Below are 26,513 nucleotides of genomic sequence, written 5' to 3' on the forward strand. Positions count from 1 at the left end.
ACACTATACTACAATCTATTATGTTTTATGTCCCAAAAAGCATGTATCTCAATTAAAAATTACTTTACTGTTAAGAAATGCTAACCATCATTTGAACCTTCAGTGGACTGTAATCTTTTTGCAATTGTAACATCAAAATTCACTGACCACTGATCATCTTAATATTAATAAATATGATAAAATGGAAAAATTGAGAATTATTGAAATGTGACACAGAGACAGGAAGTGAGCAGATGCTATTAGAAAAATGATGCTCACAGACTTGCTCATGCAGGGCTGCCATAAAATTTCAATTTGTAGAGAACACAGTGTCTATGAAGTACAATAAAGCAGAATACAATAAAATGAGGTCGGGCTCTGGAAGTTTGGGTCTCAGTGGTTTGACCTGTTAAATAAGAGCAGTACATTAGATGACTTGTAAAATTACCACTAGCTTTAATGCTCTGAATTAGATTTTATATATCTATATCTATAATCTCTATCTATAAATGAATAACTCACATTTTTTAGTAATAAAGAAATGAATAAAATACTTTCTTTGGTCTGATAAATGTAATATTTTCTTCTGCTTACATCTCCAGAATATTTCGAATGACTCTAACAAAAATACAGACTCAGAAGGAAAAAAGCAGCTTTATAAATTTGAGAAAATATCTATTAAGATAAATTTATTAAACAGGAAACTTTCAGGATTTGTATATCTAAATTTTAAGTTTAGTCTTTGAATAACTAACAGACAGCCCAATAATGAAATTCCAAATTATAATTCGGGAAGTTCCTGATTGAAAATGTGGAATTTTTGAGAGTTAGTTGTTCCACTGATCATGAATATTTATTATAATGACTGTGTGTTTCGGCATACTAATTTTTATGTTTGCATGGCAGTGTTTTTGCAGGGGTCCCATTATTCACAAATGCTAGCTCACTCATTTACAAATAAACTTACCAGTAAGGAATGGAGTGCTTGGCTAGCCCTTTTTAGCTCAATGTATAAGCAGCAGGATATAGCAGTGACTCTCTTGGAAGCTTGGAATTAAGACAAACTGAGCATAGTACTCTTAGAATCCTAATCTTTGATTGGCCAGTCTATGAGCAAAGGCTTAGTGCTCTGTATTAAAATGAAGAAGATGGATTATAACAATATTTGAGTTTTTATTTTGAACAGTTCAACCTGCTTACTCCAAGCCCCTCATCCATTTTTTTTTTTTTTTCTTTTTTAAAACATAAGAGCCAAAGTTAGGAATCAGGCTGGCTTTTCCTGCTCCTTTATTCCCAATCTCTGGATGCTGTTGTTTAAGTCTTTTATTTTTTTTTAAATGTATTTTTAAAACTTGTTTTTATTTATTTTTTGGCTGTGTTGAGCCCAGCATGTGGGGTCGTTAGTTCCCTGCCCCAGGATCGAACCCACGTCCGCTGCAATGTAAGTGCGGGTTCTTAACCACCCGACAGTCAGGCAAGTCCCCTGTTGTTTTTCAGTCTTACGAAAGCCCATCAGATTCAGTCTCTCCACCTCACTGCTACCTTCCCAGCCATTTTCATCACACGCTCATCTGTTTTCAGCCTTATTCCTTTCCGTTTCACCCCGCACACCATCACCAAATTCATTTCACCACCCCCTCAGGAACCAACAGGCTACCGTATTCAGCCCCGTCCCTCTGGCTGCTTTTCGAGGCTGCCCATGTTTGGAGCTTGTCGTAGTCAGCTGGGGCTGTCATAGCAAAATACCACAGATGGGGCCACTTAAACAAGAGACATTTGATCCTGGTGTTTCTGGAGGCTAGAAAGTCCTAGATCAAGGGTCAGTAAGGTGGGTTTTTATTCTGAAGTCTCTTCTCCTGCCTTGCAGGAGGCCTTGTCTCTCTGAATACTCGCATGACTCTAAATGATCCCCTTGACTCTTGTTACAGTAGTGACTCTCCGTACAAAGGCTCTAACCCTGTCACACCAGGGCCCTGCCCTTCTGACTTGGCCTCACCCTCATTATCTCCTGAAGACTGTGACGCTGGGAGTTAGGATTCAGCAAATTTGGGGAGGACCCAGATATGCAGTCTACAGCAGGAATGGCACTCATTCGTGCCCTGGGTGTCCATCCCAACGCCAGGGCTCTCACCGGAGCACCGTTTCCCCACACCATGACGTCACCTGCTTTTGCACCTGAGACCCTCCAGCTTCACTTCCCCAACCCCCGAACCTGTATGCTACTCCTCTCTCCCTGAAGACTTTCTTCCTCTCTTGTACTTGCTCAGATTGGACCTGTCCTCAAGGCTCACCTAAAACTGCACCTGCTCCAAAGCACACTTCTCTAACCTTCTTTGATTCACGCTAATAATCTCTTTCCATCTTTCCGTGAACTCTTCCAGCTGTACGTGCATACGTGCCAAGTTGCTTCAGTCCTATCTGACTCTTTGCGACCCCATGGACTGTAGTCCCCCAGGCTCCTCTGTCCATGGGATTCTCCAGGCAAGAATACTGGAGTGGGGTGCCATGCCCTCCTCCAGGGGATCTTCCTGACCCAGGGATCGAACCCACATCCCTAATGTCTCCTGCATTGGCAGGGGGGTTCTTCACCATTAGCGCTACCCTTACAGTTATAGTCCCACCTATTTTGACAGTTACTCTTGACTTCTTTTATGATGTTAGTGAAATATCTTATCGGGATTTGTACTCTGCAGCATACTTTTATGTCTACAGTCTCATGTGATCCTCAAAAATCCACTGAAGTAGAGTTTAGTTGAGATTCTACTTTACATGTAAGGAAACCGAGGCTCCATGAGACAAATGATTTAGAGAGCTTATAAACCAGGGTTCCAATGCTGTTTTCTGACTGTAACCTTCATCATCCATCTGCTCATTCCTTACCCCGTTTTATGAATCTTCTTTCTAAAATATTTTAATTTAGGTTTTCTAGTATTTATGTGTCTCTTTAGACTGAATTTAATTCTTTCTTGGGGAGAGAAACAAATACAATGCATTTCTACGAAGGAATTTAGAGTTCATCCCATTTGAGTTTCTTCCCACTAAATCCTGTTGCTGTTGTTCAGCCGCTAAATCGTGTCTGGCTCTTTGTGACCCCACGGACTGCAGCACGCCAGGCTTCCCTGTCCTCCACTGTCTCTCTAAACCCTATACTGAGTTACTGTGTGATACACAGTAGTCTCACCACTTAATAAACGAAGAAACTGACAGACACAAGGAAGTGATTTCTGCCTTTCATCTACTGGATTAGCAACACCTCTATCTATTTTTTTTTTTTTCACTTGTGAACCGTGTTAATGAGAAACCCCAGGCAAAGAGAACACATCTATTTCATTCTAAGCCATTGTCATTTTTTGTTTTCTTGTGATTGCAGCGGTGCAAATCTAACTTCTTTGGTGCCTGACCTCAGCATATTTTGGCCTCCCACACAGAAGATGAACCCCGAGGTTACAGCTGTTGGGTGGGGGTGAGGTGGTGCGAAATAGCTGAATAGTGGAAACCTACCAATCACATGTGACCCCAGTCAGTCCAGACATTGGTGTAAGAAACCGCTCACACATTCTTTTAGAGTGATACCAAATCAGAAACATTTAATGGGCACTGAAATAGCCGAGTTAAGAATCAGGTTCAGACACTTCGAGGTGTGATATCTCCAACCAGAGCCAAGTGAGAAAAGAGTTAGACCTTGAAATGGCCAAATTAAACAGGACACAATTGAGAGCAGGTCGTCCCTCCAGGCCCTCGTAAACCCGCACGTGGGAACTTTTGAAAATGGAGTTAGCGCCGATCGTGTCTTATTTTGCTTGGCCTTGTAGTGGGCTCACCCTTCAGGAATTTGGCTCTGGCTGGACATATCACACTTTTATGCGTCTGACCTCCTCCCTCAAGTCTCCTTTTCTTGTGCGTGCGCGTGTGTGTATATATATATATAATTTTAAAAATCAGATATGGTGTTACGTTATTAAGTTTAGTAAGAGGTAAAGATTAAAAAAAACTACAAAAAAAGGACAGACTGTGCTGAAGGCCATGTAGTTAGATGACCCAGGACGTGGGTCTGCTTGAACTGTGTGGGCTGAGTTGACTAGTACTGGTTAAGATCAGCAGGTAAGCCACTGGGCAGGAGGTGGCGTGGAGGTGGGGCTCCTGAACCCCGCCTCAGCAGCTCACCGCCCGTGTTCTCAGAAGCAGGATGCTCAAAAGCAGACAGCTGAAGAGGCGGACACGACAAGGCATCTGTGGAGGGTCACACGGTAGAAAGAGGATGTAGTGACATCCCAAGAGGGCACCCGTCCAACTTCTTACAGGGCTTGAAGCCAACAGATTGCGTGTCACGACTCAGAAGCTGCCGTTCTTGGGACTGGATGCAGATGCAGGGGAGAGGATGTTAAGAACATGACGAAAAAAACCTGTATTTCAAGCATATTTTCCTCCTAGGATGGTCTGTGTCCTACCTGTCAGCCTAAGTTCCCTCCTTGGAAGCTGTAAATGGAAACAGCTACTTGCCCATGCAGTGTTGGCAGCAGAGATTATCGCGGAAAAATTTCATGGCATTTGATTAACTTGTGAGTTTCTATTGCAATGTCACCAAAAGGGATCTCTACTGAAATCCTTTCGGCATCCAATTCTGAGTCACTATCTCAAGTGACTGCCCGTGTACTGAGATACACATATATAGAAAACTGTATTGTGGGGCCATAACCAACTGATGGTTCTTTTCTATTCCTTTAATAAGACATTCAGAGGAAAGGAACATCAAGTTTAATAAGTTAAGCTATACACACATATATATAACTTATTAAATATGCATTGTTGTTAAATATATCTTAAATATGTGTGCATGCTCAGTTGCATGGTTGTGTCTGATTCTTTGCGACCCAGAGGACTGTAGCCCACCAGACTCCTCTGTCCATGGGATTCTCTAGGCAAGAACACTGGGCTGGGTTGCCATTTCCTTCTCCAGGGGATCTTTCCGAACCAGAGACTGAACCCGTGTGTCCTGCATCTCCTGCACTGGTGGGTGGGTTCTTTACTACTGAGCCACCTGGGAAGCCCCATTATCTATCTATCTATTCCTCAGCATTGCTGTACCTACATCAGAAACAGCCTCAACCACTTCTCATGGTCTGACTTAAGGTGTTATCGTGGGGTTAATTCTGACACCAAACAGGTGAAATAATCTTTTCTACTGTCAGATTTCAGACAAGATTCAGTGCTCTGAGCTCAGAAGAGGTGTGGTAAAAAGGTGCATTTTCATGCCCATTCAGCCCTCTGACTGTTGTGTGGTTAAGGGTAATTCTCTTAAAGATTTGATGGTGCTTTTTTATTCGGCAGTTTCTCGCTGAGGTCAAGGTTGGCAAAGGACCAAACAGCTTCTGTTCCAACTTCCCTGTGGTTCCCTTCCAGGTCAGTCCTGGGATTCTGGGCTAATTTGAGAAGTTTCTGCAGGTCTGCACCATTTCTGGCCAAAGAGACATCTGGGAGGCCAGCTTAAAACCGTGACTGCTTTGCTGATCTGTGTTCATTGGGCACCTAGCTTGGAAATCTATTTTTCTCTGTGCAAATTTCCTGGATCTGTCTATTCATTACTGAAATTTCTGGATAAAAGACATCTTTTATGATTTGACCAGTCATTTATGCTTTGACCAGTCATTGTTTAATTGTGTGTGTGTTTTCTTAGAAAACTAGGGCTAACTTGCCAAGCATCTGTTCTATTTGCTTTAGTCTATATTTCCCAGGGCTCACTTCTAAAAATCAAAGGCCCCTTTGAAGTGGCTCCGACTCTTAAATGACTAAACCTTTACTTTCCTCTTTCCACAAACCCCGTGCATTTTTTTAAAAAGTGTCTCTAATGGTCTTTATAGCTTTGTAATTGGTCTCTCTTCATAACAGAACCATTGATGTGCCAGAATGTGCACTACTGGAATTGATGGTATACTGGAAAGACTCTTCATGTGGAGAGATGAGAAGCTGAAGGAAATTTTATGCATTCATTAGACGTTAATTATATAGCTGGTCTGTGCAAAGTTTTGAAGTGTATTTGTTGCTCAGTAATATCTGACTCTTTGAGACCCTGTGGACTGTAGCCTGCCAGGCTCCTCTGTCCATGGAATTCTCCAGGCAAGAACATTGGAGTGGGTTGCCATTTCCTTCTTCACGAGATCTTCCTGACCCAGGGATCGAACCCACGTCTCCTGCATTACAGGCGGATTCTTTACCGTCTGAGCCACCAGGTTGCATAGTAAATGCATATTTACATTTATATTGTAAAATAATCTAGATATAATATGAGATTGAGTGGGATACTCTTTATTTGAATGAACGTTGTGACTGAAACTCAGAGTAAAAGCATTTTCTGGAAGAAATGATTCTAATTGATTGAATTTGAGAGAAGCAGTCTTGATTTGGTAGAGTGGAAGAAACTATTTTCCAAGGACTGGGAGGATGGCAAAAAACAGTGAAATAAATGTTTAAAAGGGCTAAATCAAGTAAGTGCTTATAGCACAGAGCCTATGATGAGCTGACTTTAGCTAAGATAATACATTTCATGGCTTGAAAAAGTGGAAAGGGTTACATAATGTTGTTGGAGAGGTGCTTTTTTGGGAGACCTTTAAAGACCATGGCCGTGAAGTTAACTGGACAGTACCATATTGTGGGGAAGTTGGTTTTAAACTTTTTGTGTGTGTTCAGATGGATCTTCTGGAGTGTCGATGTTTCTCTCCTTGATTTGCTAATCAGATCATGTTGATTATGAATCACAAATATAAAAGATAATATGCAGGATCCTAAAGCAAGGAAATTGATCTACTCCCAAAGCCAAGCCCGATGGCTGGCAGACAAGGTTTGCTCAGTAGATAAATGATACTCCAATGAGCAAAGATCCCGAGTTGGCTCACTTCCCTGGCTGGTGCATCATTGCACATACTCATGGCTGATCCGCAATGCCTCTTTCACTGAATACTGATCACTTTTTATATTTTTAAATCTCACTCTTAATCAATTCATAGAAACCCTGAAACTTTCCTAAATAGAACACTCCATCTGAGCGGTGGTAAACAAGATGTTGAAGTCTGCATAATGGAAAACAAATTATGCAGAGGAGCTGTGTGCCATGGCTGAGACAGGAAAAAAAAAAAAGGACATTTTTTAACCCACTGCTGCTTCCTTAATTGTTTTGGCATGTGAGAATCAGAGAGTCACTCAGGCGAGCAAATGTTAGCCTCCCAGAAGCCTGCCACTTGGCTGCTCAGATCAGTTCATTTTTGGTGTAGCTCCCCAAGCAGTAGTAAAGACACAACAGCACAAGGCCAGGCAGGGTTGTTCTGTTTGAAAGGACTGAAGGTGGTTGAACTTTTCACTGAAGCGAGTGTCATGGGCTAAAGCCTTCAACCAAGGCTGCAGGGAACCACAAAAGTGTCTCCAGGACTCAGCTTACTGCTTCTAAGTGAGGTTGGATACCCATCAAGGATTCCAAAGTGATGCTTGACAGCAAAGACCTTGACAGCGTTATTTGTTTGGGTTATTATTCAGAGTCAACATATATATTATAAATGCTTCCTTTCCTTTGTTTTTATTGCCTTCCCATACTTTTACGAGTTTGGCAGGGAAACTTCAGAAAAATACGGTGAAAAGGAGTAAATTTTCTGCAGAGAGTTTAAAGGGATAGTTACAATTTCGTAAACAAAGCATTGTCTCTCACCAAAGACATGGCCCCTCTCCCAGTTATGGGTGGAAGAAGACCACTGAAAGCACCACAGCCCTGGGAATACCCAAAACAGGACTGGAAAATAGCTGATGCTGCTACATTTCCCAGATGCAGCTGCCGAGGCTGGTGGAGGATAAATAGCAACCTCCTAGACCACACTGCCACGGGGTGTAGGCGACAGAGTCAGAATTGGATTCCAGATGTTTGAACTCTAAACCACTGTGTTACAATTATTAAAGGGATACTTCCTGAGTCCCTGGTTATTTCTTAGTCCATGTACGACACTCCACATCCTGGTGGTCGAATCCTACAACACCAGACAGAGCCCTGCTCTTAAGAAGTTCCTCCTATTGTTAGGGGAGATGAGACATGTTTAAACAGAAACTCACCAAAATAGAAGACAGTAAAGAAGATGTGAAGACTTAGTGAAAGTGAAGTCGCTCAGTCATGTCCGGACTCTTTGAGACCCCATGGACTGTAGCCTACCAGGCTCCTCCACCCATGGAATTTGCCAGGCAAGAGTACTGGAGTGGGTTGCCATTTCCTTCTCCTGGGGATCTTCCCAAACCATGGATCGAACCAGGGTCTCCTGCATTGCAGGGGAATGCTTTGCCATCTGAGCTATCAGGGGAGCCACCATGTGAAGACTTAAGAAGAAGGAATTAGGAGGTAGGCATTTGAAGCAAAGTAGGCTCATTTTTGGCCCCAATCCCTTGTCCTTTGAAGCATAAAACATGATATCGATAAAAGAAATGTCCACTTATTGAAGTCTGGGGAAGTCTCTATGGCTTATACGTGAGTTAACTTGAATTTTATGCTAGTTAAAACAGCCGGTTGGCAACTTTCAAATGTATATTGTACATCTGCTTGAATTAGTAAAGGAAAGGGTGCATTGACCAGAGGTAAAGAATGCTCATGTTAAAAGTAGATTAAATGCCTTCCTTCCTGGGGTGCCAAGGCAGGGACTCCTTTGATGATAAGACTCCCTTCCCAGGTGCCAAGGCCAGGATGACTCACTGTGTGGGTGCTGTGTTTCTGAAACCTTGAAGGCATGTATCTCTGACCTGTTCATTGTTCTTTGTTCTGGCAGATGTAGAACTGTGCTGAAACTACACTTCTCCAGAGCAGTTCCTCAGAGTTATCTGGGATGCTGGCTTCTGGGTTATAGTCCTCAGTGTGGCTCAAATAAAGCGTTTGTTTTAAGTTTTTTTTTTTTTCAATGTGGACCATTTTTAAAGTCTTTATTGAGTTTGTTACAGTGTTGCTTCTGTTTTATGTTTTGGTTTTTGGGCCCCAAAGCTCGTAGGATCTTAGCTCCCTGACCAGCACCCCCTATATTGAAAGGCCAAGTCTTAATCACTGGGTCACCAGGCAAGTCGCCAAACTCCTATTCCTATTATAGATTGTTGATTGACTCTTTTCATGGACAGTGTCAACCCACCTGTACGGGCTAACCCACTTGAGGAGAGAAGACACAGCATTTGTCTGAATGTTACAGCTCAGCAGCATTTCTGAAGATTCTGATGTGATCAGGGAGAGCTCCTCACGGGAGGTGGCATTCGAGTGGGACCTCCAAGGATGGTCAAACCTGGGTAGCTGGAAAGAGGGGAAGAAGATGTCAGAGGCTACAGAAATGGCTGATATTAAGGTGGAGAGTCAAGTGTGCATGAGGAGTTATGGTAAAATGTTGAAGAGGGTCAGCCTTATTGGAGAGCAAGTTTTCTGGGGAAGGAATGCCAGGTGAGACTAGAAATTTGAATGACCCACGGCGGGGCACTTGGCAGGAAGAGGGAAGCAGGATGTAGGAGTAGGGGAAGACGCACCATCCCCCTCACAGTCCCTCTGCTTACATCTTAGGCTTTTTGTCTAAAATCTCTCCTTAAAAACTTCTATTATTAAGCACCAAAGCTAAATGAACACTGAAATAATTATCTGAAAAAACAGGGGATAAAGACTGGGAAATTATTTCCATAAACAGCAGGGTATTTCCTGAAGCCAAAAAATGTGAGTTATTTCCTTTATTATTTTTATGCCCTACTAAATGCCCGCTAGTCCTTGGAGGGTCAAAAATAAACTCTTATCTTCAGTTGCTCTTCTTATCTTTGAAACTTATCCGATAAGAACATTTTCAACTTTTGAGTTGCAGGAACAAGCATCCTTAATAAAATTATATGGTACTTTCTTTGATATCTGATTTCTGTCTCTATTTATCCTCTGTCTTTTGACATTATTATTACTGGGCACTTTAAAAAAAACAGGTTGTACAGTTTGTTATTCTTAAGTACATTGAGAACCATTAAATTAAGTAAATTTTTCTAGATAGTTTTTATACAACAGGAATGTTTATGTATATGTGTGTGTATATATATATTCTCATTTCAACTAACTGATATTAGCAGTAAGTTAGTTTTGGCATTTCAGAAAGCAATAATGAAAACAATAAAATATTCTGCTTCGAATTCTGATCATTTACATTTTTTCAATTTTGTGACTATAAATGTAAACATTTAGAAATTTTTACTTCTATAGGTTCTCTTGAGTTATATGCTTCATGTTAATTAATTGGTATAGAACATGTGGTTTCTTGTCCTTCCAGGAGTCTGTTATGTGTACATTTTTTTTCTTTGCTTTAAAGTTTGTTTCCTTCTTATTCTTTGTGGGATGTATGCATCAGCAAAATGAAGTATATCAAGAGTTAGAGAGATACATAGGCCTTTAAATCACTGTAGCCAGTTGAGCAAAGACCTTAAAATATACTGTCCATTTTCCAGTATTATGTAAATCTAGCTGAGAGAAAGAGATATATAGGCAAGAAACAGTGAAATGACGTTGCAGATAGAATGCCAAAATTTATCACTACTGTTTAGGGGATGTTATAGGAATTAAGAGACGATGGATGGCCAGGGAGGGCACAAGTCATTCTAGACATGCATTCACGGAGGTAGCGGGGTGAAGTTTGCATGTGTCAAAGCTTGGGTGATTTCCCGAGCCAGAGAAACTTGATTCTGGCCTGCTTAGGGCAAACTACTTGGGCTGGTAGGGTAGTTTGAAAATAGTAGACAGAAGCTGGTATCAGACTGTAGACAGATTCAGAGTCTGAGCTGAGACATATTGGCATGGGGTGACTACTGTGAAATATGTAAGGCACTTTATGCAATACAGCATTTATTCACGAATCCATTCTTCCATTCATTCACTGAACAAACAGCAGTCAACTCCTAACATTGGTTGGATGTGCTGTCAAGGGCTGGGTGGACAGGATTTTGGAGGGAAGAGAAACTGGAGGAAGGGAACCCAAGAAGCTAATGAAGGTGCCCAGACAAGAGAAAATGAGGGCCAGTGTGGGGTATGGTGATGGAAGTGAGGGAGAGGGGCTGGACTTAGAGGGCTTTTCTAAAATTTTATTGGAGGATAATTGCTTTACAGAGCTGTGTTAGTTTCTGCTGTACGACAAACAATGTGGATCAGCCCTGTGTATACATGTGTCCCCTCCCTCTTGAGCCTCTCCACCCCCCCCCATCCCACCCCTCTAGTTTATCACAGAGCCCCAAGCTGAGCTCTCTGCGTCACGCAGAAGGTTCCCACTGGCTGTCTGTCCTACACATGGTAGTGTATCTACAGCAGTCCTAATCTCCCAATTCGTCCCCCTCTTCCCTTCCTCCCATTGTGTCCACATGCCCAATCTCTACATCAGTGTCTCTATTTCTGCCCTGCAAATAGGCTTACCAGTATCATTTTTCTAGATTCCCTATACACGCATTAATATGTGACATGTGTTTGTTTTTCTCTGACTTACTTCACTCTGTGTGACAGACTCTAAGTCCATTCACAGCACTACAAATGACCCTGTTTTTTCTAAGAGGCCTTTTGAATTCATACTGGAGCCATCATTTAACTTGCTGGCTATAGGAGATGAAGGAAAGGGGAAGAGGAGAAGGTGGTTTCAGAGTTTCAAGCTGGGCTGACTTGGCAAATGCTGTTGATAGAAGGAATGAAATTAGGTGAGTGCATGCAATGCTGGAGTAAAGAGGATAGATTTACTTTAAAGGAGCAGTATCCTACATGCGATTAGTTCCAGGACTAGAGTTGAAATGAGAGCTCAGGGTTGGGTATACATCCTTAACGGTGTAAAGAAAGCCACTAAGTCTATTTTAATGAGACATTTTACAGTCAGCCCTCCATATCCACAGGTTCCACATCCAAGGACTCAACTAACCTTAGATCAAAAATATTTGGAAGAGAAAATTCCAGAAAGTTCTAAAAAACAGAGCTTAGTAACTATTTACATAGTATTTGCATTGTATTTACAACTATTAGCATAGCATTTCCACTGTATTAGATATTCTGTGTGTATGTGTGTGTTCGCTCAGGCACTCAGTTGTGTCTGACCCCATGGACTGTAGCCCACCAGGCTCCTCTGTCCATGGGATTTTCCAGGCAAGGATACTGGAGTGGGCTGCTGGTTCTTCCTCCAGGGCATCTTCCTGACCGGGGGATCGAACCCTCACCTCTTGGTGTCTCTTGCATTGGCAGGTGGATTCTTTACCACTGAGCCATCAGAGAAGCGCAGGGGAGGCTGTGCATAGATTATATGCAGATAAAACCACATTTTATATGAGACATGAGCATCTTGAATTTAATATCCATGGCAGTTCTAGAACCAATCCCCCATAGAAACCAAGGGATGACTGTGCTTACACTGTAGTTGAAGATCATAGAGCCAAGAAAGAAATAATGGAGAGGATCACAGATTATATAAGCGTTTATGGAAAGAATGAGGAGAAGATTTATAAGGAGCAGGGTAACTGGAAGAAAATGGGAGCAGAAAAATGTTTCACGTGTTAATATTTTCAACAATAGATTTTCATACTCTTTGTTAACAAATGTTGCTGTTTAGTAACTCAGTCATGTCCCACTCTTTTGTGACCCAATGGACTGTAGCCCGCCAGGCTCCTCTGTTCATGGGATTTCCCAGGCAACAATACTGGAGTGGGTTGCTGTTTCCTTCTCCAGGGGATCTTCCCGCGCCAGGGATGGAAACCATATCTCCTGCATTGGTAGGTGGATTCTTTACCACTGAGACACCCAGGAAGCCTTAACAAGTATTGAGCCCCTATTATGAGCTAGGCACTATTTTAGGTCTAAGGTTACATGGGATTGCGTATAAATGTCCTTGGCCTCATGGAGATTATATATTGGTGGGGGAAAGGCAAGACAGCTTGAAATACTCTTATGTGATATGATACAACACGCAGAGATTTTAAAGAACTGATATGCAATGTGTTCATGCTCAGTGCTCAGTCATGTCTAACTCTTTGCCACCCCATGAACTGTAGCCTGCCAGACTCCTCTGTCCATGAAATTTTCCAGGCACGAATACTGGAGTGGGTTGCCATTTCCTACTCCAGTATGTGATGAAGATTCAAAGTATGGGTGTAACCCCCAAATAGTATAGAAGATATTTTAAAATGAAACATTTTTTTCTTCTTAGGTTTATGATTCAGTAACGCCAATAACAATAAACTAGAGTTATAAAAGAAGAGATAAGGTAGAGTGTGGAAGGGACAGAACTTTAGGTAAACGACTGATGTGCTTGTCATCATCAGATATAACACAGCTTTTTTACAAGTCTATAAAATGCCCAAGTCCTTGAAGAAGGGAGTTGCAGAAAGAGGTGGGGCAGGGTCCTTGAGGCACGTTTCCTTGGGAAATGAAGCTGCTGAGTAGATGTTAACTGCAAGACTCAGTCTTTTCTGAATTGTCAGAAATGAGTGTAATAAACAAAGGCAAGCAAGGTTCAGAAGGCAGCCAGCCTGCAAATGTTATAATCAAAGGTCGCCTCTCTGTAAAGATGCATCTTGCCTTTGCAAGGATAGTTGCTGTTTCTTGCGGAAATCGTCTTCCCTGTAAATATCAGGATCCTGTGTGTACTAATTAGATACACAAAACGTGTGTGTGCATGCACGAAGCCACACACACACACACATACACACACACACAGGCATAATCGCAGTTTGCCCTTTAGAAATTCTTTTCATCATTGCAGTTCTTTCCAAGGGTATTGAAATTCAGTGAGGCATGAGCCCTCGATAAATGCTTGCTTGTTTAGCCAGAAAACATTGGGTATGAGCCAATGTATATTTTGTGAGTTATGAAACAATATGTTGTAGGATTAATGAATTTTTGAAACATAAGATTAAGATACCTTTTGTCCAGGTGGCATGATAAAGGAATAAAGACACTCTGAGTGTTTTAAAGACCTATAGTACATTAAAACAGTCCTTATACAATTAATCTCCATCACAGTCTACCTGTGTGTGTGCTCAGTCACTCAGTCATGTCCGACTCTTTGCGACCCCATGGTCTGTAGCCCGCCAGGCTCCTCTGTCCATGGGATTCTCCAGGCAAGAATACTGGAGTGGGGAGCCATTTCCTTCTCCAGGGGATCTGGAGAAAGGGTCAGGATGACCCAGGGATCAAACCCAGGTTTCCTGCATTGCAGGCAGATTCTTTACTGTCTGAGTCACCAGGGAAGCCCTACGTCTATATGTATATGTTTAGCTAATTCCCTTTGCTGTACAGCAGTAACTAACACAACATTGTAAATCAGTTATACTCCAATAAAAAAAGTTTAAAAAAGAAAAACTTATGGGTAGAGAATAATAATAAGATCACCAAATCTGAAAATTAAATCATTTTCAGCATTTTGATTGATGTGGTATGTGTTATGTAAGATAAAATAATTTTTTTTTAAAAAAAGATACCAATTCATGCTGGACAAGTGATTTTATTCTCACCTTTGGAGGCACAAAATTGATAGAATCTGGATTTAGGAGCATTCCCAAGCAGTGGACCCTGTCCAGTGGTATGGAGGAAATATCAACTTTGAGGAAATTTCTCAGGTTCAGCAGCAGAATCTCCAGGTAAAGAATAAAAGATCACAGTTTCAAATGTGAATGGTAAGTAGGGGTTGGAAGTTTGGGAAGACATCAGTATGGGGAGCTTAGAGACCAAAGGTAACACAATTCTTTATAATGTTGGTGATTCATTCATGGCCCTTTATATCATGAGAATTAACACCTGGGTTATAAAGTTAATTGTATTATATCACTTCAGCATTTTGGAGAACATCATTTGACACAGTCCATTAAAAATGCCTAGCATAATGAATATATTATTTTGGGATTCCAGTGAAGTCTAATGAATAAATATAACATTTAAGCACATTCCTAAGAACCTAGTCTAGATTCATTTGATAAACTAGATAAGCTCGCTGTTAATGGATTTGTTCTGGTTGGCTGAGTTAATAATGAATGCTTAAAATTGCGCCTAATGCATATTTACTCAATAAAAGAACCATCTGAGTGATGCCTCTATGTGCAATTGGAAGCCCGATGTAATAAGCATGCATTTGAAAGCTTTAAAAACTATTACTACACATTAGGATTATATAATTTGAATTTTTTGATTTTTTTTGTCTTTCCAATCTCATTCGATCAGTGTTGGGCAGGACATTTGTTTACATTAGAGCAAATGAATAGTGTAAATATACTTTAAAGAAATTTTCATGGTCTGGGAAGACTAATAAAATTATAATCATGCTATGTACAAAGTAAAATATTCCAACATGTAGCTTGGCAATAGACACTTGGAAATAATCCAGAAAATTCCTAGTCCTTATATCTGCAACTTCTGTGTTTATTACTTTTCATTTAATTTTTAGTCTATGGGAAGATTTTTTTGGCTTGAAAATGAGCAATGCTTTTTGTAATTTGATTCAGGATCAGTGTATTCACTTTCACAAATATGTACTGATTTTTTGTGATAAGAGGTAGACAAACTGGGAATTCCCTGGTGGGCCAGTGGTTAGGACTCAGCGTTTTCGTTACCAGGGGCTCAGGTTTGATCCCTGGTCAGGGAACTAAGATCTTGCCAACTGTGTGGCATTTCCTCCCCCCTGCAAATCACTGCTTTTACAGAACTTGCCACTTGTGCCCTGAGCAAAGCTGTCTGTGGAGAAGATTTGTCTTGACTGTTCCCTACACCTTTCAGCTTCTTCTTGTCCATGGCTGTGTCCTCAGATGTTTGTGTGGGAGTCTTATACCCGAGGCAGCTCCAGTGATAGTGATGACTAGGTCTATGAATTAGGAATGCTTCTAGTTGCGAATAACAGCACGTCTGGGCAACAGCCGCTTCACTAAATAGTGTTTATTCTTCTCAGGTTCAGTAAGCTCGGAGGCAGGATGCTGGTGGCATTGGTCAGTGGTTAGAGGTCCTAGGGCTGGTGTCTGTTTGGGTTTCTGTTCCCTCCTAGCCGCTGGACTGGCACCAGGCACTCTTTTTCTTGAAGGCAGAAGGACGTGGAGGAAGAAGCAATGCCAGACGCATCTGTTAACCTTACAGCAACATCGACCAGAAATTACCAAAGGTTTTACTGTTATTCAATCTCCCTGGACATTTCTGCCTCCGTGCAATTGTCTAGAACTGAGGCATAAGGCCACCTAGCTGCAAAGAAAAGTGGGTGCGTGAGATTTTAGTTGAGGGAGGAAACGGGAGAAGGGAATCAGAGCTGAATGTTGGGTTAGAACACCCAGTGGGGCTAACCAGGCCATAGTGCCGGCCACAGCTGGGGAGCCGGGCTCTAGCGATTAGGAACAGAGGCCCCCAGGGACCAGCTGGACGAGGAGGCACAGGGGACACAGGCTGATCGCATCACCATCGGCGTCCCCCTCCATCCACACTCACCCCGATCTGCATATTGACATGTGGGGAGCTGTTGTACCCTGGAGGTGATTCTTAGTGTTTCTTTCTTTCCCTCTTGATTTTATTTGATTCTCACATATTATATAATAATACAGAAATAGATTGCCAAACCATCTCTCATCGCCGTTTCCTTAACTGGTTTTCATGCTTCTATTTTCCTTTTGATTCATATCATTTACATGCATTTCAGTGGAAAGATAATTAAACACTAAGTTATTTTTTCACTTCACATTATTTCATAACCGTGTCCCTCTGGCTGCTTTCTTCTGTCCTAATGAATGTCTGTATCACCTGCACTGATTCCTTTAAAGGATAGACATTGTTAGCGATCCCAGCTTAGTAGCCATTATAACGTTCCTTAGCTCCAAGAGATTACTTGCAAAAGAGTTATTATATCCACAGTAGCAGAAGGACCCAATCATATTTGTTATTTTTGAAAAGCTATTTTTTTTTTTAAATTCTCCTGGTTTGAGAATGATGTAACCATGGTGACTTAACAACTTTCATAATGGATGGATCAGTCAGTCAGTTGAAAACTCTGCTGGTTCAACATGCAAGTAATCTTTGTGTTTAAACAGCCCAAACCACTATTTTAACTTTGAAGAGTGATCAAAATTATCGCTAGATAGGTCAAGAGAACTATCTTTCTTATTACTTTTGGCATTATATGTGTGTCTTTGTGTCCCTATGTATTTTATTTGCGGAAAAAGTTGTATTTCTTCAACTTCCCCTGCCATCTTTATAACACTGAGCAGGCTTTAAAATGCAGCACTTAGCAAGTTATACCAGAAGGCCAGAAGGCTGAAATAAAAAAAAAAACAAAACAACCCACTAGATTTCATATAATCCCAAATAACTTTTAAAATTTGTGAATATCTTTATACATATTTAGGTGATTTTGCCATTGTTCATCACAAGATTAAATAATTATAGATTCGATTTCTAACTACAGTTGCAAAGGTAATTTTGTAAATACACTGTGTTGTCGTTGTTAGTTGCTCAGTCATGTCCGACTCTTTGTGATCCCATGGATTATAACCCACCAGATTCCTCCTCTGTCCACAGGATTTTCTAGACAAGAATACTGGAATGAGTTGCCATTTCCTTCTCCGGGGGATCTTCCCCACCCAGGGATTGAGCCTGGGTCTCCTGCATTGCAGACAGACTCTTTACCATATGAGCTACCAGGGAAGCCCAATTGTTACATCACTTTTAGATGTATCCAGTGAAATCTGCGTACCTCATAGGCATGATAACCTTGTTAATAAAAATAATTAATTTATAATATTGATTAAGTTCTGCCTTCAACCAATGACTGGATAAATAAGTAAAGATCTTGACTGCAATGCAGAAGACACAAGGGACTCAGGTTCAATCCCTAGGTTGGGAAGATGCCCTGGAGGAGGGCATGGCATCCCACTCTAGTATTCTTGTCTGGAGAATCCCATGGACAGAGGAGCCTGGTGGGGCTACAGTCCATGGGGTTGCAAAGAGCTGGACATGACTGAGGACACCTGAGTGGATTCAAGCGATAGAATATTACCTGGCCATTACAAAGAAGAAGTGTACTGGTAATGTGGCAGATTGGATAAACCTTGAAAACATTATGCTGAGTGAAAGTAAACCATAACAAAAAAATCTAAATATTACTTGGCTTAATTCATATGAAAATCTAGAATAGGGAAACCTATGAAGACAAAAAACAGATTAGTATTTGTTTATGGCTGGGAGGTATGAAGGAATAGGTGGGTTCCTGTGGAAAATTCTGAAAGAGATGGGAATACCTGACCACCTGACCGCCTTTTGAGAAACCTGTATGCAGGTCAGGAAGCAACAGTTAGAACTGGACATGGAACAACAGACTGGTTCCAACTAGGAAAAGGAGTACGTCAAGGCTATATATTGTCACCCTGCTTATTTAACTTATATTCAGAGTACATCATGAGAAATGCTGGGCTGGATGAAGCACAGGCTTCATCAAGATTGCTGGGAGAAATATGAATAACCTCAGATATGTGTACCCTTATGGCAGAAAGTGAAGAAGAACTAAAGAGCCTCTTGATGAAAGTGAAAGAGGAGAGTGAAAAAGTTGGCTTAAAACTCAACATTCAGAAAACTAAGATCATGGCATCTGGTCCCATCACTTCATTGGAAATAGATGGGGAAACAGTGGAAACAGTGGCTGACTTTATTTTTTTGGGCTCCAAAATCACTGCAGATGGTGATTGCAGCCATGAAATTAAAAGATGCTTACTCCTTGGAAGGAAAGTTATGACCAACCTAGACAGCTTATTTAAAAGCAGAGACATTACTTTGTCAGCAAAGGTCCATCTAGTCAAGGCTATGGTTTTTCCAGTAGTCATATATGGATGTGAGAGTTGGAATATAAAGAAAGCTGAGCACTGAAGAATTGATGCTTTTGCACTGTGGTGTTGGAGAAGACTCCTGAGAGTCCCTTGGACTGCAAGGAGATCCAACCAGTCCATTCTAAAGGAGATCAGTCCTGGGTGTTCATTGGAAGGACTGATGTTGAAGCTGAAACTCCAATACTTTGGCCACCTGATGCAAAGAGCTGACCCATTTGAAAAGACCCTGATGCTGGGAAAGATTGAAGGCGAGAGGAGAAGGGGACAACAGAGGATGAGATGGTTAGATGGCATCACTGACTCGATGGGCATGAGTCTGGGTAAACTCTGGGAGTTGGTCATGGACAGGGAGGCCTGGCGTGCTGTGGTTCATGGGGTCGCAAAGAGTCGGACACGACTGAGCGACTGAACTGACTGAACTGAACAGATGAAATGCATGTTTATTTTTGAAGTGGGGAAAGTATTTCAAAATTGACTATGGAGATAATTGCACTTATATGTAAATATACTAAAAATCATAAAACTATACTATAAATGGATAAATTGCATGGTAAATAACTATCTCAATAAAGCTGTTTAAAAAGGAAAGAAAAAACTATGGACAAGTTCTGCCTTCGTATTTTGGGGATTTCACACCGTTTTTCTACTTGGATTTACATTATAATTTCATTTCCACTGAGGAGTCTTATTTTAATGTAACACATTTGTGAGCGATGCGAAATCCCATGTGTCTGTGGATGAGTATGATATAGTCAACACTGTGGTCAGCAGTGTGGAATGTGGAGCCGGGTTTCTTGAGTTCCAATCAAGTTTTGCTACCTGCTGGCTGTGTGATATTGAGAAAGTTACTGTGCTCTCTGTGCCTAAATGTCCTCGTCCATAGAAGGAAGAAAATATTACTTATGCCACAGAATTGTTGTGAGAATGGAAACAGTTCACAAAGTACTGAAGTTAAAGAAAGCCTGCAATACAGAGGCACCCGGTAAACTTTTGCTGCTGTTGTTAGACTGAGATTGTTGCTGTTCAGTCACTAAACTGTGTCTGACTCTTTGTGACCCCATGGACCACAGTGTACGAGGCTTCCCTGTCCTTCACCAACTCCTGGAGTTTGTTCAAACTCATGTCCATTGAGTCGATGATGTTATCCAACCATCTCATCCTCTGTCGTCCCCTTCTCCTCCTGCCCTCAATCTTTCCCAGCATCAGGGTCTTTTCCAGTGAGTCAGTTCTTCGCATCAGGTGGCCCAAGTATTGGAGCTTCGGCTTCAGCACCAGTCCTTCCAATGAATATTCAGGACTGATTTCCTTTAGGATGGACTGGTTGGATCTCCTTACAGTCCAAGGGGCTCTCAGAAGTCTTCTTCAGCTGAATAGGGTTCAGCATCTACTTTGCTCCTCTTGCTGAATTTTATAGATTGAAATGCTGATCAACCTTGTCTCACACAAAGAGAGAGATGACAATGAAAGGACTTTGGTATCTATTTATTGTCCTTCAAGTTTGAACTTCTTCCAAGTTACGTGCCAAAGAAATCACAGCTGTCTATAAAGAAAACTAATGCAAGGTTGACAACCTGATTAGAATCTCTAAGTTTTGTGGAAAGCAAAGAATTGGAGATACCTGGTTTTCCAAAGATTTCTAGAACTTGCACTGTTCACTGTTTCTGTGTCTATGTAATAGACTGAGAAGGCTTGGCTAAGCCTTATCAAATAGCTCTTAGAGTCTGTTAGTCTTTGACTTAGAGGCTCCAAATTTATCTCAGTATTCTCAGAGATGATTGGGAATGGAATACATTTGCTGTTGTTCTGTCGATAAGTCATGTCCAACTATTTGCGACCCCTTGGACTGCAGCTCGCCAGGCTCCCCTGTCCTTCACTGTCTCCTGGAATTTGCTCAAGTTCGTGTTCATTGAGTCATCTTCTGCCTCCCTCTTCTCTTTTTGCCTTCAATCTTTCCCAGCATCAGGATCTTTTCCAGTAAGTCGGCTCTTTGCATCAATTCTTAATCAGTTTTATAAATGGTGTAATTTACACAGAGTAAAACTCATCAGTTTTACAGGTACAGTTCTGTGCATTTTGACAAATGTTTAAGATTTGGTAACCCCCACCACCATCGTGGTAAGGAGCATTTCCATCACTCCACAATGGTACCCCAGCCTGCTGCAGTCCACGCCTCCTGCAGGTGTCTGGCCCTGATCTTTCTGTTACTATGTTTTACTTCTAGAATCTGAGTCAACACCTGGGAGTGAGATCGCAGGCTATACAGTTAGTGTGTGTGTAATGTTATTAGAAACTGCAGACTGGTTTTGAAGTGACCCTACTGCCAGCAGTTTCTGAGAGTTGCTGTTCATATCCCCATCAATACTCACTGTCATCAGTAATTTATTTGGCTGTGCCGAGTTTTAGTAGCAGCAGGCAGGATCTTCGATATTCCTTGCAGCATGCGGGATCTTTTAATTGCAGCATGTGGGATTTGGTACCCTCACCAGGGATCGAACCTGGGTCCCTTGTTTTGAGAGCTTGAAGTCTCCGCCACCAGACCACCAGGTAAGTCCCTGTCATCAGTGATTTTTTTTTCTTTTAGCTATTTTATTGGGATGCAGTGATACCTCGTGATTTTGACTTGAAGTTATCTTAACTCTTCATACCAGACTTCCCTGGTGGCTCAGACGGTAAATTGTCTGCCTGCAATGCGGGAGACCTGGGTTCGATCCCTGGATCGGGAAGATCCCATGGAGGAGAATATGGCAACCCACTCCAGTACTCTTGCCTGGAAAATTCCATGAATTGAGGAGCCTGATAGGCTACAGTCCATAGGGCTGCAAAGATTTGGATACGACTGCGCGACATCACTGTCACTTAGCTGCTCACGGTGTCGAGCATCTTTCCACTTATTGTTTGCCATTGTCCTATGCTTATTGGCTTTACTGCTCTTCTTTGCTAAAGAGTCTGTTCAATTTTGCTCATTTTTATCACTTTCCTTCTTATTGGTTTGTAAGAGTCTTCATACGTGTGTGTGCTCAGTCGCTCAGTCATGTGTGACTTTCTGCAATCCCATGATCCTTCCAGGTTCCCCTATCCATGGGATTTCTAGGAAAGGATACTGGAGTGAGTTGCCATATCCTTCTTCAGGGGATCTTCCTGACCCAGGGATCGAACCCACCTCTCTTGTGTCTACTGTATTGGCAGGGGGATTCTTTACCACTTGTGCCACCTGGGAAGCCCGAGAGTCCTTACATAGTCTAATCATTTTGTTTTTGTTTTCAACTGGAGGATAATTTTATATTATGACATGTTTTAAAATAGATTTTAGAAAACATTGGTGCTGCAGATTTTGCTCATCTACTTTATGGAAAGTGCCCTTCATGTTTCTTCATTGTCCAGCCAATCAGCTAACTCACACTTTTTGCCAGAAAAAAAATATTGAATTCCATCTTTCAGTCCTAACAGATACCTCAACATAGGTTCCTGTACCAATCCCTTCACATCAGAATTCCGACTCAGGATAGATAAAATTTGGATATTTGCCGGAAGTTTTTCATCCTTGGATGAATGTGTCTTCTCTCAGTGTTTCTAACCAAGGCTCCCTTGATTGCTCTCACAGTGAGGATTGATTTATTTATTTTTGTGTGTGTAAATAGTTGAGGATGGAAATGCTGGCCATTAACAGAAAATTCTCTTCGTTCCTATCCCATTGTACAGTATTTCTAGATTCAAAATATCCCAACGCAGGTCAGAACACTCCATTTCTAAAATCTTAAATAAACAGATGAGAAGCCTTTCTTAGACACTGTTATTCTGAATTGTTCCTTTAATTGGTGTTCAGAAGTCTTTTATTCTGGGCTGATGTGCTGTAGAAAGGTGAGGGCTGGTGAGAGTAAGGCTTTCCTTTTTCAAGGGAGAGCATCTTGCCGGGAGAGGGTGAGAAGGGAGAACCCAGGGCATCTCAAGCTTTGGGGTATTTAAGCAGGGGAGGTTTGGGAAAGTGTACGCGTGCAAGCTGAAGAAATGGGACCTGTTTCCCCATCCATGCCTGAGTACTCCTGGGACAATTTCATGTACTGGGAGCATCCATACCACAGCCTGAAGACCTTTGTTCTAAGCTAATGTGGTTCTTCAGAAGTAAAAGTTTAAGAGGCAGTGGAATGCCAGATATTCCCAGAAAGGTAAATTGTTCCCTTCTGGAAGAGAGTGAGAGTTTCCCAGTGGAGAACACAGTGGTGTCTGTGAGCGGCCAAGTGAAGGTCATAACCTGCATTTCTTCAAGTCTTGTCGACGAGAGAGATTGTAATGCCCCACGACCACAAATGAAGTATCTCCGTCTCTCTCCATATCTCTGCGTCTCTCTGTCTCTCTCTCTCTGTACATTTTTCATAGAAAGTGGTGGTGGTGGTCTTATTTATGTGTGTGGTTAGTTGTGTCTGACTCTTTGCGACCCCGTGGACGGTAGCCCGCCAGGCTCCTCTGTCCATGGGATTTCTCAAGCAAGAACAGTGGAGTGAGTGGCCATTTCTTCCTCCAGGGGATCTGCCTGACCCAGGGATGGGACCCATGTCTCCCGCATCTCCTGCACAGGCAGGTGGATTCTTTGACACTGAGCCACCTGACTTTTACTGTTATTTAAAATCAGGCATTGTCACCCTGTTTTTAAGAATCTTTGGTTAATATTCCTCCAGTATGATTTTCTTGGGGACCACCTCAATCTGTATCAGTGGGAGAACTAATTATTAGAGTATTTAATTGAGAGTTTCTTTCAGGCACTTTTCGAGAAACAATTGAACATTTGAAAATTCTCTGGAACTGAACACTGAAGACAGTGGTTGCAAAGATCCAAATAGACCAGCCCAGTCATTACAAAAATTATTTTCATTTATTCAAGCCTTTAAAATAAAATATTCATTTAATGGGATACTCACAGAGGCAATAAAATACATAATTTAATCAGGCTTTCAAACCCATTTAAAAATAGAGAACTTTCATTTGAGAAAGCTCAGCTATTTTTCTTCCCTCTAGCACATTAGAAAAAAAAAACTGCAACTCACAAGATACTACGTTGTGTAAGAGAGCCAAATTCTGTTTGACTTACATATCTTGATGAACAGGGAGGAAAAAATCTGCTTGCTGCAGCTGCTGGCATCCAGGCCCTTGACTTTGGGCGTCTTGAAATTATGATATGAATTCATGGCATGTCTTTAATGCATCTGCCTGCTTCCCATTTTATGAGACAAATGTAGGAAGAACTTGACAGACAGAGGGAAAAGTCTTCCTTTTGCACCATTTGGAACAATAGTCTTTGACCCTCCCTAATAGGAAGATTGGTAAAACCTCTCCCCTACTAGCCTTTAAACAAATCCCTAGTTCCTTTTAATATGTTTGCTTGACAATGGAAGCATACAGAGGACTCATTCAATTGTAAATGTGAACCTAGTATAACGAGGCATAAATGGGACGCATTTCAAAGCAGAGTCCCTCCCCAGTGATACTCGAGCTAAGAGCTGATCCTATAATTCATGATCCTGTAATGTTGAGGCACCAGCTTGACCCGAACTCACACCAACCGAATGCAACAGGCCCTTGGAAACCAAGACGTTTGAAAGGCAATGGATGAGGCAGTGAAAAATGGCCGAATATTGGGTTGGCCAAAAACCTCGTTTGGGTTTTTCCTGTACTATCTTTCGGAAAAACCCAAACGAATTTTTTTGGTCAACCCAATAGAAAATGGAACTAACCTACTCTGAACTGAATTGAGAATGAATCGCTGCAGAGTGAAGGAAAGGAGATTAAATTAGCCTGGTGATGGAGACCCGACTGTTGGCCAGCTGTTCCACATTTGCCTTGAAACCTCGCTGCCATTGTCCAAATCCTCTTAGCTTCCTCCTGTTAGACCTGTTTACAGCAGCCCAGGGACTCAGCTGGCAATGCCCTTCCTGCTCTGGGCCCTGGGTTTGTCCTCCTCTTCCTCACTGTGTGATACCTTACTCGTTTCCCCGCTGGCTCCCTGGCTTCATTCTTACTGCTACTTACTCCTGTGTATCTCGTTGACTCTGGTCTCACATTTCAAGCAAGTTTCTGGTTTTTTCGCTTTTCCTTGTATTTGCCATGATCTCCCATTGAATGGAGTTCAATCTTGTTTCTTCCAAAGCATCTCCTGCTCTCTGTGCCTACTGCCCCCTTTCTGCTCTAGAATGTCTACTGTGTGGGCTTCCTATGAACCAGCTAGCTGTCATAGTAACCAGAGTCATACGGGCAAGTCTCCAGGGCTCAAAGAGCTTTGCCAAACTCAAGCCATTGAATTTGAAGAATTCTGTTTTTCCTACAAAAAATCAAGTGAGCATCATTGGACTCCCAAGGCTGAGTGACAGATGTAAAAAATCCCTATCAAGTTATGGGCTGGATTCTAATTTGGTTATTAAATTCTCTTGTGTCCTATGTTGGGTTTAGTCTGATGTTCAAGGATATTTTGGGGCCATACTCAAAACCAATGTATACATATGTGTGTGTGTGTGTGTATATATATATATATATATATATATAAAATCACATATATGTGTACAAATATTTGTTACATTAAATATTTGGATCGCCAGTCGCTTGGTACCAAAACCAATACATGAATTCAATTCAAATTTAAATTTTCACTGTAACTTTTTTTCTGCCAAATATCCTATCCAAACAAAGAATTAAGTATTTGTTAGAGCTAAAGCATATTCTTTAGGATGCTTTTTGGTCCACTGGTGTTTGCTTTTCGTCTGGTTGAAATCCTTCATTGACCTGTTAGAACGATGACTTAGGTACTGGTTCGTTGTCTCTGCCCTCCGGAAATTCCACATTGTTTTTCCTATAATATTTCTTGTATACCACGTACACTAGAAAACAACACACAGCAGATGAAGCAAATTTCATAGTAATCAGCTGCCAACTTACATTGGACAGGCGTTGTAATTGGTAACTCAAAAAACAGTTGGCATTTTCTGTGGGCGGGAGGCACGTAGTGAGCACGACCCCCGCTCTGAGTTCCATGGATCCCTCATGGTAAGAGGGGCGACTGCACTGCAGAAGGACCTAGCACACGAGGGGCTATGCACTCACCTGACTTCGGCAGGCATCAGTTAGGTTGCTGGTACTTACCAGTAACAACCACAGAAGCACGTCTTCTGTCCCTACCATCTCCCAGTTATGCACAGGTCCTCAACAGATAAGCTAAGGTGCATTGTCAAGACCTTGGTCTGCTGGTCTGTGTTGGGGGAGTTGAGCTGGAATAACTGTCTCTCCCAGCCTTCACGCACTTCTTCCCATGATGGTGGGGCCCTGGCTGATGGGTGATCAGCCTTCCTCTCGTCCATGAAGCTGCTAGTCTCTTATAGCAGCCTTGTGTCAGAATATTTTTGAGATCAGCTCACACCTGGACAGACTAGCCTGTGGTTGATGTATCTGTGTGCTAAACGCACCCGTGGGAAGCAATGAAAAGGGGTGGTATTAACAAGCCCAATCTGGTCATTGTTGCCAGCTGTATTTTCTAATTAAGCTTTATCAATTGAATACAATAAACGTGCTATTTTGTTATCTAAGTATCTGATATTTTTTCCCTTCTACTTCTCATTTGGTTCCAAAGTCAATAGGGGAAGAGAAGGTATTATTTATTGGCACCCTCAGATTCCAGTATCTCACACTTAAAATTGATATAATAGTGCTATCTGTCTCATAGGGCA

At 41.7% G+C, this 26,513-nt stretch overlaps 1 protein-coding gene across 2 annotated transcripts in view; it reads right to left on the bottom strand.

The window, feature by feature from the left end:
* Positions 1-203: 203 nt before the first annotated feature.
* SLC10A2 (solute carrier family 10 member 2) overlaps positions 204-26,513 on the bottom strand; it is a 45,319-nt gene continuing 19,009 nt past the window's right edge. The window contains exons 6-7 of one of the 2 annotated variants that reach the window (XR_009740084.1): positions 9,120-9,274; positions 204-385 (exon numbers count right to left, since the gene is read on the bottom strand). Coding sequence is in view for 1 of the 2 variants with exons in the window: in XM_061435328.1 (XP_061291312.1) it covers positions 25,579-25,670 (92 nt within the window). In the remaining variant the exon portion in view is untranslated. Of the gene's footprint in view, positions 386-9,119; positions 9,275-23,651; positions 25,671-26,513 lie in introns of those variants that run through there. The other variant, XM_061435328.1, reaches the window with a different exon arrangement.

This window comes from Bos javanicus, chromosome 12 (assembly GCF_032452875.1).
Source record: "Bos javanicus breed banteng chromosome 12, ARS-OSU_banteng_1.0, whole genome shotgun sequence".
Taxonomy (NCBI): Eukaryota; Metazoa; Chordata; class Mammalia; order Artiodactyla; family Bovidae; genus Bos; species Bos javanicus.